This window comes from Heptranchias perlo, chromosome 6 (genome assembly GCF_035084215.1).
Source record: "Heptranchias perlo isolate sHepPer1 chromosome 6, sHepPer1.hap1, whole genome shotgun sequence".
Classification (NCBI taxonomy): Eukaryota; Metazoa; Chordata; class Chondrichthyes; order Hexanchiformes; family Hexanchidae; genus Heptranchias; species Heptranchias perlo.
Window position 1 is genome coordinate 107,809,599 of NC_090330.1, and position 18,415 is coordinate 107,828,013.

Consider the following 18,415-nt stretch of genomic DNA (forward strand, 5'->3'; position numbering starts at 1 on the left):
CAATTATTAATGCTCTGACCTGATATTGTAAGACCCAGGGACAGACTCACTGACGCATACACCATTGCCATAATATTTATAACGCTGCTTCTGTTAAACACAGAACTTCTAAAACCTTTAAGCAATCTTTAACACGTCACAAACGTCAGGGTCGATATTAATCCAGCCCGCCCAGCCGGTGGGAATTGGGGAGGGGGGCTCCGCCCATTGTTCCTCCCTCCCCCCACAAACCATTTTAACACCAGTTTTTGGCTTTATGGAAGGCTCTCGCCCCAGGCAAGCGGGGTCCACGTTAAAAGGTCAAAGGGCTGCTCCAATGACATCGTACCCATCCCCACTGCGTTGGAGGCCGAAATCGCAGCTGCCCCGCCCAGTCCCGGACCCACCAGTGAAACTCTGGTGGGATTGGTGTCTGTGAGCTCGTGAAGGGGGCTCTCAGCTGCAGCTCACCGGATCACGGGATCATTTAGCTGCCTCGTTTGCCGGGAGAGATTCCAGCTTCCAGATCGCTACTTCAACATTTTTTGTTGTCTTTAGTCAGCTTCCAATGACAGCCATTCTTGCCTCTTTATTCCGGATGGATCAAGAACTTGGTGATTGGACGTACCAAAGCTCTTCACAGCCAACGAAGTACTTTTTGAAGTGTGGTCATTGCTGTAATGTAGGAAATGCGGCAACAAATTTGCGCACAGCAAGATCCCACAAACAGCATTGTGATAATGACCAGATAATCTGTTTTTAAGTGATATTGGTTGAGGGATAAATATTGGCCCAGGACACCAGGAAGAATTCCCCCTGCTCTTCTTCGAAATAGTGGCCGTGGGATCTTTTACGTCCACCTGAGAGGGCAGACGGGGCCTCGGTTTAACGTCTCATCCGAAAGGCGGCACCTCAGACAGTGCAGCACCCCCCCCGGATCATTCAGAATGAAGGCTTTATGTTACATAACTAAAAATCTTCCAAAATAAATCAGCGGCAATAAAACAGGTGGGACGGCCTGCTCTGTGAGCTTTACCACGGCCAGCTTCAATGCGGTCGGCTAGCAAGAGGCACATCAGATAAATTGGCTAAGTATCCCGACTGTTTTTGCTCCCCATGTGCGCTGGAAAACGCGACCATCGTGGACCCCTCTACCTAGCGTCGCACTGGAAAGAGCTGAAACTTGCCTATTGGGAAAACCAAACTCAAATATGAATCAAAGCTATCATTTGATTGCAAGTTCCCACTCAAAAAAAAAAAGAATCAGGAAAAATAAACAAAGGTGGACAATTATCGTCTTTCTTTTAACTAAAATGCCTCTGGGATACACAGCCCTGTGAGATCAAAAATTGTACAAAACAAGGCAGCACCAGGACAATTACGCAGACGGCAATTATATTAAACAAATCACAGCTGACAACGTATCAAACATATTAGATGCTTGCTTCATGTATAAGTGTCAGTTCCAGAATTCCATCTCGACTCACCCAATCCTTATTTAAATTAATTTGAAAGCCAGGAATTTGAATTGATCAATTTTTTTAAAATCAAGATGATGTTTGAAGTCCCTCTGGTGGGCATTAGGAGCAGAGCAGCTCTGTAACATGGAGCAGCAGAGTTCAGCTATTTGCCAAGCTCGAAGCAAAAACCCTTAAACACACAGCTATCGTGGTTTTGCAATCCTGATTTCCACCTCTTCTGTGAAAACAGAAGGACGTTACTTTCTTGCTCTGTGCAAATTGGCTGCCCCGTTTCCTACATTACGCTGGTGACTGCACTTCGAAAGTGCTTAATTGGCTATAAAACGCTTCCAGACATCCTGAGGTCGTGAAAGGCACTTTATAAATGTGGGTCTTTCTTCTTTCTAAATATCTGTGTCATTCCCTCACTCCCCCACACCAAGCTTGTCCCCTTCATATCTTAGCAACTCTACCCTGAGTCTGATTATCTCTTACTATTAATGTACCTGCACAAAGCCTTTTTTATTGCCCGTTATATTTTTTTGCTCATTTTCTCTCGTGCTACCTCTTAGCCTTTCTAATCTCACTTTTTGTAGCTTTCCTTTTTTTTAATATATTTGTTCCGGCCTTTTTGTTTTTCTGCCTTCTAAAGCCCCGAAATCACGTTTTAAAATTTGATCTAGTTAATACGCAGAACCCCAGCACACATTACACAGGAACATAGGAACAGGAGTAGGCCATTCAGCCCCTCGAGCCTGTTCCGCAATTCAATTGGCTGATCTGTATCTTAATTCCATCCACCCTTGGTTCCGTAACCCACAATACCCTTGCCTTACAAAAATCTATCAATCTCAGTTTTGAAATTTTCAATTGACCCCCAGCCTCAACAGCATTTTGGGGGGAGAGAGTTCCAGATTTCCACTCCCCTTTGTGTGAAGAAGTGCTTCCTGACATCGCCCCTGAACGGCCTGGCTCTAATTTTAAGGTTATGCCCCCTTGTTCTGGACTCCCACCAGAGGAAATAGTTTCTCTCTATCTATCCTATCAAATCCTTTAATCATCTTAAACACCTCAATTAGATCACCCCTTAATCTTCTATACTCGAGGGAATACAAGCCCAGTCTGTGCAACCTGTCCTCATAATTTAACCCTTTTAGCCCTGAATTATCAGCAGCCCCACCATTTCTTCTTGAACAGAGGGCGAGAGACTCAATGTTCTCTTCTTTTTGCGAACACATCAAGTTCCTGTGTGCTATTTGTTCCGTTTCTCCCGATTCCATTAGTACAAATAGAAAAGAAATGGGAAAAGAAGTGAAACTTGTCCAAGTGACTCTTTATCGGCTTTGAAAACTGTGGTTCTTGGGCATCTCGGCAACGAGCCAAACAGGAGAGATCTGTTTTTATCATTGGGGGTTAAATGTTATATCTGAACCCAGGGACGTTCCAGCCGACAGTCGAGTTATTGAAAAGTGAGAGCTGTTAGAATAAGGTCTCCCTCTGCTGGTGGTATCCACTTGGATAAGTTCTTGCAACTTGTCCATTAACCGGGCTTATAACAAAACTTGTTAAAAGTTTGTCCAGCGGTGTTCTACAAGGTCAGTTAACGCTTTCTCAGAGGATGTCCCTTTACATTCTGGAGTAGCTTCAACATTTGTTTGAAGTTGGTTTAAACCAAGGTTTATTCAGGGAAATCATGGAATCATACAGCCACAGAAGCAGGCCATTCAGCCCATCATGCCTATAAGACCATAAGAGAGAGGAGCAGGAGTAGGCCATTCGGCCCCTCGAGCCTGCTCCGCCATTTAATGAGATCATGGCTGATCTGATTTTTACCTCAACTTCACTTTCCCACCTTTTCCCCATATCCTTTGACTCCCTTGCTGATCAAAAATTTGTCTAACTCAGTCTTGAATGTATTCAATGACTCAGTCTCCATAGCTTTTTGGGGTAAAGAATTCCAAAGATTCCGATCCTCTGGGAGAAGAAATTCCTCCTCATTTCCGTCTTAAACGGGCGACCCCTTATTCTGAGACTATGTCCCCTAGTTTTAGCTTCCCCCATGAGGGGTAACATCCTCTCAGCATCTACCCTGTCGAGTCCCCTCAGAATCTTGTATGTTTCAATATGATCTCCTCTCATTCTTCTAAACTCCAATGAGTATAGACCCAACCTGTTCAATCTTTCCTCATAAGACAACCCTTCCATACCCGGAATCAACCTAGTGAACCTTCTCTGAGCTGCCTCCAATGCAAGTATGTCCTTCCTTAAATAAGGGCACCAGAACTGTACACAGTACTCCAGGGTGTGGTCTCACCAGCACCCTGTACAATTGTAGCATGACTTCCCTGCATTCATACTCCATTCCCTTAGAAATAAAGGCCAATATTCCGTTTGCCTTCCGGATTACCTGCTGCACCTGTATGTTGACTTTTTGTGTTTCATGTACGAGGACACCCAGATCCCTCTGTACCACAGTATTTTGTAGTATTTCTCCATTCAAATAATATTTTGCTTTTTTATTTTTCCTCCCAAAGTGGATGACTTCACATTTTCCCACATTATATTCCATCTGCCAAATTTTTGCCCATTCGCTTAACCTGTCAATATCCCTTTGCAGACACTTTGTGTCCTCATCGCAACTTGCTTTTCCACCTATCTTTGTATCATCAGCAAATTTGGCCACAGGACACTCTGTTCCTTCATCCAAGTCATTGATATATATTGTAAATAGTTGAGGCCCCAGCACTGAGCCCTGCGGCACCCCACTAGTTACAGATTGCCATTTTGAAAATGACCCTTTTATCCCGACTCTTTGTTTTCTGTTAGTTAGCCAATCCTCTATCCATGCCAGTATATTACCCCCAACACCATGAGTTCTTATCTTGTGCAGTAATCTTTTATGTGGCACCTTATCGAATGCCTTTTGGAAATCCAAATATACTGCATCCATTGGTTCCCCTTTATCCACCCTGCCCGTTACTTCCTCAAAGAACTCTAATAAATTTGTCAGACAGGATTTCCCCTTCATAAAACCATGTTGACTCTCCTTGATTGTATTATGAGTCTCCAAATGTCCTGCTACTATTTCCTTAATAATGGGTTATAGCATTTTCCCAATGACAGATGTTAGGCTAACTGGTCTATAGTTACCTGCTTTCTGTCTCACTCCCTTCTTGAATAGGGGTGTTATGTTTGCGGTTTTCCAATCCGCTGGGACCTTTCCAGAATCTAATGAATTCTGGAAGATTACAAGTGCCTGTGCTGGCTCTTTGAAAGAGCTATTCGATTAGTCCCACTCCCCTTGCTCTTTCCCCAGAGCCCTGCAAATTTTTCCCCTTGAAGTATTTATCCAATTCCCTTTGGAAAGTTACTATTGAATCTGCTTCCACCGCCCTTTCAGGCAGCGCATTCCAGATCATTATAACTCGCTGTGTAAAAAAAAAAATTCTCCTCACCTCCTCTCTGGTTCTTTTGCCAAATACCTTAAATCTGTGTCCTCCAGTTACCATAGTTCCATAGTATGTTACAGTGCTGAAGGAGGCCATTCAGCCCATCGTGCCTGTGCTGGCTCTTTGAAGCCACTGGAAACAGTTTCTCCTTATTTACTCTATCAAACCCTTCATAATTTTGAATTTAATAAATATGCCGATATTTTGTTCTTTCTTGATGGGTTTGTTAACAAATTACTCACCAGTGCCCAGTTAAATTCTCACAGGTTTCCAATTTCCAATATCGCCGTTCCTTCATCGTCGCTGGGTCAAAATCCTGGAACTCCCTTCCTAACAGGACTGTGGGAGAACCTTCACCACACGGACTGCAGCGGCTCAAGAAGGCGGCTCACCACCACCTTCTCAAGGGGCAATAAATGCCGGCCTCGCCAGCGACGCCCACATCCCATGAACGAATAAAAAAAAATTTGAGACCTTAATTTAGTTCTCCACAAACTAATGTATCCGCTGTTCAAATCTTTTCAACCTCTTAAATATCTTATGTGAAAAGATATTGTTGTTAGTGTTAGGTTCAGTTTGTAAAGTTAATGAGTTGCTAGTCGTTACTGTAGATTAATTATATTTGATGTGGCATTCTGTCTGGTCCTGAAGAATCATCCAGAGTTCCGACCAAAATTTGCTTCCCACTTCCATTTGGACCAAGAAATTGTTGATCCATCATTTCATCATTTACCATACCAGCCACTTACATGAGTGCTTGCAGATTTCGAAGTTACCATGTCTCTCACATGGAGCAATGTTCAGACGTCTTGACAGTTATTCTTTAGTTGGCGTGCAAAGAACCAAGGCAACAGACAACCAAGCAGCAGATGGCTAAGCGAATGGTGGAATGCACCCAGCACCTCCCAAACCTCCACCAACTAGAAGGACAAGGGCAGCAGGCACATGGGAACAACACCATCGCCTCCAAGTTCCCCTCCGAGTCACACACCATCCCGACTTGGACATATATCGGCCGTTCCTTCATCGTCGCAGGGTCCAAATCCTGGAACTCCCCACCTAACAACTGTGGGAGCCCCTTCACCACACAGACTGCAGCGGTTCAAGAAGGCGGCTCACCACCACCTTCTCAGGGGGCAACGAGGGGATGAACAATAAATGCCGGCCTTGCCTGTGACGCCCACATCCCAAGAATGAATTTTTAAAAAATAGGTTGTACCAACTGCATAGTCGAAATGCAAAAAATAACTCGGGGACTATTTTTTCCAGCTAAGTGACAATAAGACAAATAAATGCAATTAAAAAAAGTATTGTTTTTTTAAATTCAAAGCTAACTTTGAATACACATAAATACACTTCACCTTTATTATCAGGTTTAATGCCTTCTTCAACATTCATGACTCTTTAAAAATACATCCTCCACACACTCCTTCAACAAGCATTCAGATTGCTTCAGATAGAATCTATTGGCCTTGGCGTGTGTACTACTTTGGTGAACTCCTTTTCAGCAAGGGCAGGATCCAGTTTTAAAAAACAAAACAGTCAAGTACAGTAAATTAAAATACCTCCGGGGCGATTGATTGTTTCGTCTTTCAATTCCCTGGTGTTTAAAGTTTTGATTGGATGTGCCATAATACATAGAATTAACAATAACAAATACATTCTTGAAATATTACAATATCTTTGGTAAAAAAATATAGAGAGAATTATAAATTTATCATACATAATATAGTTGCCACCAGATGCTTGCACTGAAAATTTGAACATCAAACTATCACACGGCAAGAAATATGAAAAATACCGAAAATTCCGATGAGCAATTCAGTTCCAAATGTTTACTATTTGTTTATTCAGTCATATTCCAGCTATTAGAAATAATACTGAAACACTGGCTAGTATATTTGAAAGGGTATGAAAAATATTCATTGGGCGAGACTTTTAACACAATTACCAGGATATCAATGCAGGGGTGACATTTGCATTTCTTATAAAGGCAGGCCTTCTGGAGATGAGTTATTCTCAGCCCATGATTTCCACCCACACTGAAGCTATGTCCAAGTTAAACTCTGTGAAAATGTTTTGTTTGGTCCATTTAGAATTTTGATTGTTGGACACTATTCTCGTAATCCGACGGTCTCTCTAACTCCTCCGCTTTCTTCCTTGCTCTTTCCTTTTCCTCAAACTCAGCTTCCACTTGCTTGGGGTCCACGTAAGTGTAGAAATAGGCCATGATGGCGAATATGACGCAAACTGTCATCAATAGGGCAGCAAATAAGATATATTCAGCCCACTGTACGAGGAAGAAAACACAATATTAATTAGCATTGGCACAAAGCTGGGTTTCCTCCATTACAACAGTGACTACACTTCAAGTCATGATGTGGAGATGCCGGTGATGGACTGGGGTTGACAATTGTAAACAATTTTACAACACCAAGTTATAGTCCAGCAATTTTATTTTAAATTCACAAGCTTTCGGAGGCTTCCTCCTTCCTCAGGTGAACGATGTTCACCTGACGAAGGAGGAAGCCTCCGAAAGCTTGTGAATTTAAAATAAAATCGCTGGACTATAACTTGGTGTTGTAAAATTGTTTACACTTCAAGTAGTAGTAGTTGGCTGTGAAGCATTTTGGGACGTCCTGGCGAGGTGAAAGACGCTATATAAATGCAAGTTCTTTCTCTCTTAGTATCTGTCCCATGTCCCAAAAATCCCATTGATACAATTGACCATTGGGAACCTTTTGCATTATAGGGGTCCATTCGCATCACGCTGCAGTTAGAACCCAACCCCTGCTTCGTATTGGAGTCAGTTCAGGACTTAACACCCGATTCACACTACACGACTTTAGCATCGGTGTGACGCCAAAACCACTTTGTGCTGACCACCAACTCGGACGCCTGGGATTTCACTGGCGTTTTTCTCCCCCCCCGCCCCCACGGATTTCCTGCCAGAACTACAGCGGAACCCCGGAGAAATGGACCAAACGGCCTCTCGCATCCATTTTTTTTTCCAGGGTTTCCGCTGTTCTTCTGCCAAAGTTCTGGTGGGATGGTGAGAGGACCCCATGGGAATTCTCTAAGGTAACAGAATGCATCAAGAGAAAGCTTTGTATTTCCGTTTAAATGGTAGGCTTCTGAGAACCTGAGCTGTGTTGTGGAACTCCAAAAGATGTCAGGATTGTAGTTATTAATTTGCATAATAGCTTTGGACATCCCATAAACACTGTATACATGCACTAAACATCTTTTCTTGGCTCTCTACTTTTTTTTTAAGAAAGGGTTTCCTTTTAGCTTTCTTCCTCCCTATTGCATTCTCAAGGGGCGAGTGCACTATTGCTAGATGCAGAGTGGAGTTCCCCCTACACTACCCCCGCCAATGTCCCTCGGCCCCAACCCTCAGGAAAATACGCCAACTACACCAATGTGACATTTCTACATTTCCCACAGCAGACATCTTGTGATTTCTGAGTAGGTTTTCCAATTTTATACCAATTATCTTACACTGTCACAACACGCTCAGTTGGCTGTCATTTCATACAGCTTTCCTCTTCCAGGTGGGGGGATAGTGTAGTTCTATTTACCCAATGCCACTTTGTCGGCCCAGAATTAAAAGTATAACTTTGTGGTGCAGCACTTCCACCCAGCGGTGCTCTGCGGATTTAGTTATTCCCCATTATTCGCATACCTGATCCTGAATCGTTGACGCTTCAGCCACTATCAGCACAATGATGTTACCGAATGCATTAGTCAAGAGCCAACCAGCCTGGAGTACAGACTTCATGTTAGGAGGGGCCTAGAAAACAATCACAAGAAATGAAATAAAAACAACTCTTTTAGTATGTGACGAGAGGTACAGAACGCAAAAACTTATTGTAATTGTTAATACGGTAACAAACATTCAAGAGGATATAGAGAGTAAAATTGCTGCTACTGTAAGATAATGAATGAAGCGCCTTGTCGTCACAGCCGTTCCTGTAGAATTACATGGAATTTTACAGCACACACTCGGGACATTCGGCCCATCGGATCTACGCTGGCATTTATGCTCCACACGAGCCTCCTCCCAACTTACGTCATCTCACCCTAGTACATGAGGGAGGAAGGAATAGAAGGATATGCTGATAGGGTGAGATGAAGTAAGGTGGGAGGAGGCTCGTATGGAGCATAAACACCAGCACAGACCAGTTGGGCCGAATGGCCTGTTTCTGTGCTGTAACATTCTATGTAATTCACATTATATTTCATCTGACATCTTTCTGTCCAATCCATTAACCTATCTACATGCTCCTAAAGTACATTAGCTCCTTCTTAAAAAGTGATTGGGTTCCTAACAGCACTGAAGCCTGTAAGTATAGAAATACACATGGAATATTATGGATTCAATCCGACAGGGGCAATGGATAATTGATCTTTGGAACATAATTGATCAGGGTTTAGCAATGCATGATACAATATTAGTTATCTATCAACCTGGATAAAAGGGTTAACCCTTATTGGAAGGTCTGAGCGGACAGCACATGGGTCTCTTGGAAGGGTCAGGCTTTAATGGCCCAAATACTTTCTCTCACTCCATGCTATCTACTGATGGCACAGCCTTCAGACACTGAACGGCAGACATACTGGAAATTCACAACGCTCCAAACTTTTTGCTGTTGTGGAATTGTTACCCACCTGCGAGTAGGAGAACTCCAGACCAGTGACGGAGAAAACCACTTCACCACACGTGATGAGGAGGTATTGGGGAATCTGCCATGCCATGTGATAACTGTTTGGCTTGATGTCTTCAAAGTAATCTAATCCAAATGTATTGTTGATACACTGAACAAAGAAAATATACAACATTGTCACCAACATGGAAATAATATCACATAGCTTGAAAGTCATAATGTCTTTATTAACCTTACCCCACTAAGAAAGGCTGGATACAATAAATATGCATCTTAAGACTATAGGAACATAGGAACAGGAGGAGACCATTCAGCCTCTCGAGCCTGTTCCACCATTCAGTTAGATCATGGCTGATCTGTATCTTAACTCCATTTACCCGCCTTGGTTCCCTAACCCTTAATACCCTTGCCTAACAAAAATCTATCAATCTCAGTTTTGAAATTTTCAATTGACCCCCAGCCTCAACAGCTTTTTAGGGGAAAGAGGTCCAGATTTCCACTCCCCTTTGTGTGAAGAAGTGCTTCCTGACATCACCCCTGAATGGCCTAGCTCTAATTTTAAGGTTATGTCCCCTTGTTCTGGACTCTCCCACCAGAGGAAATAGTTTCTCTCTATCTACCCTATCAAATCTTTTAATCATCTTAAACACCTCAATTAGATCACCCCTTAATCTTCTACACTCGAGGGAATACAAGCCTAGTCTATGCAACCTGACCTCATAATTTAACCGTTTTGGGCCAGATATTTTCTCAGAATGGATAATGGTATATTTTAGAAGTCAATGCTTCTTCTTTCTAATTTCAATAGTCGATTTTGCAGCAGTTCAAAGTTCACATATGCTTGGTTTTCTCATAAACTATTAAAATTAGGCATTTATTTTGAAAAAACACCAAGGTCGCATTAAACCTTGTCCTGGCCAACATTTATCCCTCAACCAACATCACTAAAACGGATTATCCGGTCATTTATCTCATTGCTGTTTGTGGGATCTTGCTGTGCGCAAATTGGCTGCCGCGTTTTCTACATTCCAACAGTGACTACACTTCAAAAAAGTACTTAATTGTTTGTAGAGCGCTTTGGGACATCCTGAGGTCATGAAAGGCACTATATAAATGCAAGTTCTTTCTTTTGAAGTGTTTGAATTGTTGTTACTCATTTAAAGAATCTTTAAAATGATTTTGTGTTCTCCCTGTCTGTTTAGGTTCTCTGACCAGGAAGGTGATGAGTTTCCCCATTCCCAGGCAACTGTCAATGTCATTCTATAAACAAGCAATAATTTCTGTGGGTAAATACTTTGCCCACATAGGAACAGAGGGACAGGAGTAGGCCAGTCAGTCCCTCGAACCTGTTCCACCATTCAATGAGACCATGGCTGATCTGTATCCTAACTCTGCCTTGCCTCCATATCCCATAATATCCTTTTTTAAAAAGTCGAATAGCCAGCTGGTGAAGGATAACATACTAGAGCCTAGTCTTCAGTTGCTTCCAAGCCTTTATTCTCAGAGATCCCCCCATCTACAGGATGCACTGCAGCAACAGCCAAGGCTTCTTCGACAGCACCTCCCAAACCCGCGACCTCTACCACCTAGAAGGACAAGAGCAGCAGGCACATGGGAACAACACCACCTGCACGTTCCCCTCCAAGTCACACACCATCCCGACTTGGAAATATATCGCCATTCCTTCATCGTCGCTGGGTAAAAATCCTGGAACTCCCTACCTAACAGCACTGTGGGAGAACCGTCACCACACGGACTGCAGCGGTTCAAGAAGGCGGCTCACCACCACCTTCTCAAGGCCAATCATGGATGGGCAATAAATGCTGGCCTTGCCAGCGATGCCCACATCCCATGAACGTATTAAAAAAAACGCATCGTGCACCCCCTAGATAAGCCCTCTCCTATAAATGGATACGAGAGTCCCCAGTTGATACCCACCACCTGAATACAATTAACACTAATTGACATAAATCACATGGATACAATTAACACCCTTGGCTAGCAAAAATCTAGCGATTTCAGATTTAAAATGATTAATTGAGCTAGCGTCTACTGCTTTCTGTGGGAGAGAATTCCACACTTCTACCATCCTTTACTTGAAGAAGTGTTTCCAAACTTCTCTCCAGTCAGTATCTTCCGATACCCTGGCTAGGGTCAGGAACTCATTAGCTTTGTATCCTGAGGTGCAATATATTGATGCAGAAACATGTTACATGACCAGTTCACCTGCATCGATGTAGATTTTAGTAAACATTCCAAAAAAGTATAATAGCAGCTTTGTGTTCAAGACTAACATTTCATTGCCGGAACACTATCATTAGTACAACCAGATATTCAGCTATTTAAAACAACAAGAAGTTGCATTTATATAGCGCCTTTAATGTAGTAAAACATTCCAAGGCACTTCAGTCAAAATTTGACACTGAACTTCATAAGGAGATATTAGGACAGGTGACCAAAAGCTTGGTCAAAGAGGTAGGTTTGAAGGAGCGTCTTAAAGGAGGAGAGAGAGAGGTAGAGAGGTTTAGGGAGGGAACTCCAGAGCTCAGGTCCTAGGCAGCAGAAGGCACGGCCGTCAATGGTGGAGCGAAGGGAATCGGGGATACGCAAGAAGCCAGAATTGGAGGAGCGCAGAGATCTCGGAGGGTTGTAGGGCTGGAGGAGGTTACAGAGATAGGGATGAAGGTTTTAGCTGGGAGCAACTGTTTTAGGAATAAAATCCAAATAAACTTTTCACATTCGAGGAAAACAGCAAGACACATCGTGTTCTACCAACCGTTTCATTAATGAGGATTGTGAAAGAGCTTCCGTAACCAAATTCATTTGATAATTGTGAACACGTCGTTCCGTTTATATTAACTGTGATATTTTTCCTAAGCCAAAAAGATAACAAAATTAGAAACTCAAATTTGCAGAATATTTCACAACAATATTTGGTTCGCATGGCCCCTCTTTGCTCTGATTCCCACTATTGCCTTTCCCGCTTTGCCGTCCTGTGTTACTCCAACCAAATTGAATGCAAACTTCAGGAAACAATGGGATAAATTCAGCGATCCCTTGCCCCTAGTGGGAAACAGCTCTTGAAGGGAGTGTGGTTGAAGATTATGGTTACAAAATCCTCATCATGATTCTGCAACCTGCACTCCCTTCAAACTGTTGGGAGGGCAGGGTTGTTGAATTTGCCTCAGTCCTCTGATCTAAAAACTGACTTTGGCAACTTCAGATCTTAGCTGTCTCCCGATTTACCTGCCTGTGAACAGGAGCAGGCCATTCAGCCCTTTGAGTCTGTTCCGCCATTCAATTAGATCATGGCTGATCTGTATCTTAACTCCATTTACCCACCTTGGTCCTGTAACCTTTAATACCCTTGCCTAACAAAAATCCATCAATCTCAGTTTTGAAATTTTCAATTGACCCCCAGCCTCAACAACTTTCTGGGGGGAGAGAGTTCCAGATTTCCACTCCCCTTTGTGTGAAGAAGTGCTTCCTGACATCACCCCTGAAAGGCCTAGCTCTAATTTTAAAGTTATGCCCCCTTGTTCTGGACTCCCCCCACCAGAGGAAATAGTTTCTCTCTATCTGTCCTTTCAAATCCTTTAATCATCTTAAACACCTCAATTTGATCACTCCTTAATCTTCTATACTCAAGGAAATACAAGCCTAGTCTATGCAACTTGTCCTCATAATTTAATCCTTTTAACACCGGTATCATTCTGGTGAATCTGTACTGCACCCCCTCCAAGGTCAATATATCCTTCTTGAGGTGCGGTGCCCAGAACTGAACGCATTTCTCCAGATGGGGTCTGACCAAGGCTCTGTACAACTGAAACATAACTTCCACCCCTTTGTATTCCAGCCCATTTGAGATAAAGGTTAAAGGCAATTAGGGATGGGCAATAAATGCCGGCCTCGCCAGCGACGCCCACATCCCATGAGCGAATAAAAAAAAGTTCCATTAGCCTTTTAAATTATTTTTTGTACCTATCCACTAGTTTTTAGTGATTTCTGTACTTGAACCCCTAAATCTCTCTGCTCATCCACAGTTCCTGGATTCTCACCATTTAGAAAATACTCTGATCTATCTTTCTCAGGTCTCACATCCCCACATTGAACTCCATCTGCCACAGTTTTACCCACTCACTTAATCTATCAATGTCCTTTGTAACTTTCTGCTCCCATCTACACTTTTACTGTGCCACCTAAGTTAGTGCCACCAGCAAACTTGGATATACGGCTTTCTATTCCTTCATCCAAGTCATTGATAAATATAGTGAAAAGCTGAGGCCCCAGTCCAGATCCTCGGGGGGACACCACTAGTCACATCCTGCCAATTTGCCTACATACCCATTATCCCTACTCTGTCTCCTACCCCACCCCCCAACCAATTCCTTAGCTTTTCTTCTTAATCATCTGGGTGTTAAATAGCAGAATAACTCAGAAATCGAAACAAAACTATGTCTGTGTACTTGGACGCAATGTCTAATGAATTTCATATTTAGTGGTACATGCTGTCTTGGTGATATTTACACGTATGTAGGCAGCTTATGCATTATCCTGTGATGTACAGCGATGTAAAAACAAATATAGCTGTAGTTCAAATTATATGCTACAATTGTACTCCTGTTCAACGCACGTGATGTAATATTACATGGAATAACACGGGCTAAAATATGTTTCCAGGATGTAACACATCTGCTGAACTGGACTGATTTCCCTCTCATCAACACAGAAGTAGCAGCATAACTAACATTGGACCGTTTATCTGTGTCACTGTGAACGTGATCCAATAGTGAAAATGTAGGTAGATTGTACATATGCTCCTTGGGATAAGTAAAACCATTCTATAACTTTATGGAAGGTTATATCTACGAACAGACGAAATTGAGGGGCAGGAAAAGACCAACTAGTCCATCAAGCCTCCCCCAACATGCTTACGGCATTTGGGTAAAAAGGCAGCCATTTTCACTTGCATGGCTGAAGTTTTATTATTACCGAGAGGATCACTTACTTTCCTTTAGTAAACAATGAATAGTTTGACGCAGATAATCCATCCAAACTTCCAAAATCAACACCATCCATCGTGACGGTGCCAACATTTGGTAATCCAGTCACAAATCTGGAAAGAAGCCACATTTAATTACTTTCAAAACTATTAAATATGCAAAAATACAAGAACATTACAAAATCAGGATCAATATGCTGAATTCAGATTAGCAAAAAATAGACGAGAGAGTCATAATGGACAACAACAACAACTTGCATTTATATAGCGCCTTTAATGTAGTAAAACATCCCAAGGCACCTCACAGGAGAGATTATCAAACAAATTTTGACATAAGGAGATATTAGGACAGGTGACCAAAAGCTTAGTCAAAGAGGCAGGTCGTAAGCAGCGTCTTAAAGGAGGAGAGAGAGGTAGAGAGGTGGAGAGATTTCGGGAGGGAATTCCAGAGCTTAGGGCCCAGGCAGCTGAAGGCACGGCCGCCAATGGTGGAGCGATTAAAATCGGGGCTGCGCAAGAGGCCAGAATTGGAGGAGCGCAGAGATCTCGGAGGGCTGTAGGGCTGGAGGAGGTTACAGAGTTGGGGAGAGGCGAGGCCATGGAGGGATTTGAACGCAAGGATGAGAATTTTAAAATCGAATTGTTGCCGGACCGGGAGCCAATGTAGGTCAGCGAGCAAAGAGGAGATGGGTGAACGGGACTTGCTGCGAGTTAGGAATACGGGCAGCAGAGTTTTGGATGAGCTCAAGTTTACAGAGGGTGCTAGGTGGGAAGCCAGTATGAGGAAACATACCTGATAGCATTTTTTCCTTCCTCTGGTTTGGCTTCAATATCATTCAGCTGACAAAAGAGGATCATAGATTTTTACATTAGCTTCAAAATATATTGCAGTTACACAATCATTATGAACTGCTTCCTTTGTTCTGATCTATCAATGGACTGGTGACACAATAAGTTATAGCACTAACACGCTGTACTCTAGATTGACGGGACTTAGATTGCACCTAAGAATCTTTTCCAGGTGAGCCCCTAATCTGAATCACAAACATTGGTGAGCTACAATCTGTATTGCCCTCGTGGGCAATGCAGTATTCACCTCAGACCTGCATATGGAAAGCCCTGGATGCATATCATTTACTGACCCGCTGAGATTGGAAGAGTACAAGACGACATCTAATAGGGAGGAAAATTAATGAGTGAGGTTCCACTGGGTTGCTATATGGTGGAGCGAGATGCAGATTTGTACTTGTGGTTCCCCAATCTCAGTGTACATACCCTACTCTCTCTGTCTCCTACCTCCCAACCAGCTCCCTACTTTTTCTTCTTAATCGTCTGGGTGTTAAATTGCAGAATAACTCAGATATCAAAATAAAACATGGAAACAATGTCTAATGAATTTCATATTTAGTGGTACATGCTGCACATGAATATAGGCAGCTTATGCCTTATCCTGTGATGTACAGCGATGTAAAAACAAATATCACCTTAGTCCAAATTATATGGTACAATAGCACTCCTGTTCAAAGCATATGGCATAATATTACATGGACTAAGGTATGTAACACATCTGCTAAACTGGAGTAATTTCCCTCTCATCAACACAAAAGTATAACTAACATTAGACTGTTTACCTGTGTCATTGTGTACGTGATCTAATAGTTAAAATGTAGGTAGATTGTACGTATGCTCCTTGGCGTAAGTAAGACCATCCTATAGCTTTATTTCTCCTGTTAATGTGAGAGGTGTCCATGCTGGAGAATGGAACATTTCTACACTTAACGTCACTTGCTCTTATCATAAGGTGCTCGCAGGTCAAGCATAACATAGTAATTTGCAGAGTAAAGATCCCCTTAGCTTACACCAATAATATGCCTTTATCAGCATGACTTCACTACAAGTTTTGCACATCTCACATCAGACATCCTGGGGTCTCTCGGAGTGAAATTACCAGCTTCTCCAAAATGACCGGCTGTTTCCACTAAGGTCTCACACTCACTAAGAACCGGTTTTCGACTGCCCAAATTCATTTCATACTTCAAGCCAGCACAGAGAGAGAGAGGACTTTCATCTCATTGAACTAGGGCTGGATTCAAACTAAGGTACCAGAGCTAAAATAGCAGACTCACTACACTCATAGATGTCACGTTTTATTTGCGATCCAGATCGTACTCTTGTTAGTAAAATAGAAATTCATGTTTTAGAAGTATTCGCATAGAGGCACTTTACCTTTAATATATATTTTTAAAAATCACAAGGGTGCTTGCAATTCACCCATGTTATCCGCAGAAATATACTAACCAATTCCAAAGCAACGTCTGGATAGTTTGTTACTAAGAGCGTGTGACGAGATTCTTCACTAATGTTGAATGGATGATTTAATGTCATGTTTCCATACAGAACCTCAATATTCTTTACACCGCTCGCTGTAACTGTGATATATTCAGTTCCCTGGAGAAGAAAGAGCTAAGTATTATGTTGACAGAAAAAGCAAATAATTCTCAAGATACAGGTTTGTTTTTGAAGGTATCAGTTGTTTAGTGATTCTAGATTTAAGTATTAGGGTTTACTTTGACTGCCTCCCAGCCTCGTGACCCCTATCACTGAGGACGACAAGAGCAGCAACATCACGGGAACACCACCACCTCAAAATTCCCCTCCAACTCACACTCCTTCGTAACTTGGTCACATACCACTGTTCCTTCAATTTTAGGGAAATTAAACGACTCGGATCGTTCTAATTTCCACTGACGTCCTCTAATCATTTCGAAATTATTAAAATTGGTACAATTCATTTAGAAGGTTTTAGACTTTTTAAAATAAAACTCGCATTTTACAATGAGACCGGAGAAGCTGGGATTGTTCTCCCTACAGCAGAGAAGGTTAAGGGGTGATTTAATGGAGGTCTTCAAAATTATGAAGGGGTTTTGATAGAGTAAATAAGGAGAGACTGTTTCCACTGGCAGGAGGGTCGGTAACCAGAGGACACAGATTTAAGAAATTGGCAAAAGAACCAGAGGGGGAGATGAGGAGAATTTTTTTACGCAGCGATTTGTTGTGATCTGGAATGCACTGCCCGAAAGGGCGGTGGAAGCAGATTCAATAAATAACTCTCAAAAGGAAATTGGATAAATACTTGAAAAGGAAAAATTTGCAGGGCTACGGGGAAAGAGCAGGGGAGTGGGACTAATTGGATAGCTCTTTCAAAGAGCCGGCACAGGCACGATGGGCCGAATGGCCTCCTTCTGCTAAGATTCTATGAATGACTGCATCTGTATAAACGTGCTCTAATAGAACAACTGGGAGCAGGTGTGCTGATTGTGTTTCGACTGTAGCTAACTGCATGTGTTAAATAACGCATAGTGCTAGGTGTTAAATCTTAGAGTGATTGTTAGAAGATAGTTTATGATACGACATACCTCTGATGGTAGTACTGAATAAGAATTGGGAGGTTCGCCCAGTGTTACGTTGACTCTCGAGCGGCCGGCATTGATGATTTTAATTTGACTTTGCTCACCGACAGGGAACGTAGGAAGAGTTTTCTACAAGAGAAAGGAACAAGATGTAGATAGGAACATACATTCTAACCGTTATTTACACTGACCACCTTATCTTCTATACCACATCAGCTCCATCAACAGGGTGCGATTGGGCATTTAAAAAAAAATGTCTTAATGACTAAAAAGAAAGCTTCTTTAAAGGTGTCACAGTGATGTCTGCCCTGGGCATGGAGCTATGAAAGTCTCCGTTATTCATTCCAAAATGTTCATTATTAGTTTCATTCAGAGAAAGGGCAGGGAGATGGGATTGGAATAGATAGTTCCAGTTGAACAGCACAGGTGCAATGGCTGAATGGCCTCC

General features: G+C 42.4%; 1 protein-coding gene across 1 annotated transcript in view; it reads right to left on the reverse strand.

Moving 5' to 3' along the window:
• Positions 1–6,235: 6,235 nt before the first annotated feature.
• Positions 6,236–18,415, reverse strand: part of LOC137323126 (solute carrier family 15 member 1-like) — a 35,959-nt gene continuing 23,779 nt past the window's right edge. Inside the window, exons 16-23 of the mRNA XM_067986583.1 lie at positions 17,974–18,096; positions 16,856–17,005; positions 15,351–15,397; positions 14,564–14,671; positions 12,332–12,428; positions 9,560–9,706; positions 8,574–8,681; positions 6,236–7,178 (exon numbers count right to left, since the gene is read on the reverse strand). Of these exons, the coding sequence (XP_067842684.1) occupies positions 6,981–7,178; positions 8,574–8,681; positions 9,560–9,706; positions 12,332–12,428; positions 14,564–14,671; positions 15,351–15,397; positions 16,856–17,005; positions 17,974–18,096 (978 nt within the window). The 3' untranslated portion in view covers positions 6,236–6,980. The remainder of the gene's footprint in view (positions 7,179–8,573; positions 8,682–9,559; positions 9,707–12,331; positions 12,429–14,563; positions 14,672–15,350; positions 15,398–16,855; positions 17,006–17,973; positions 18,097–18,415) is intronic.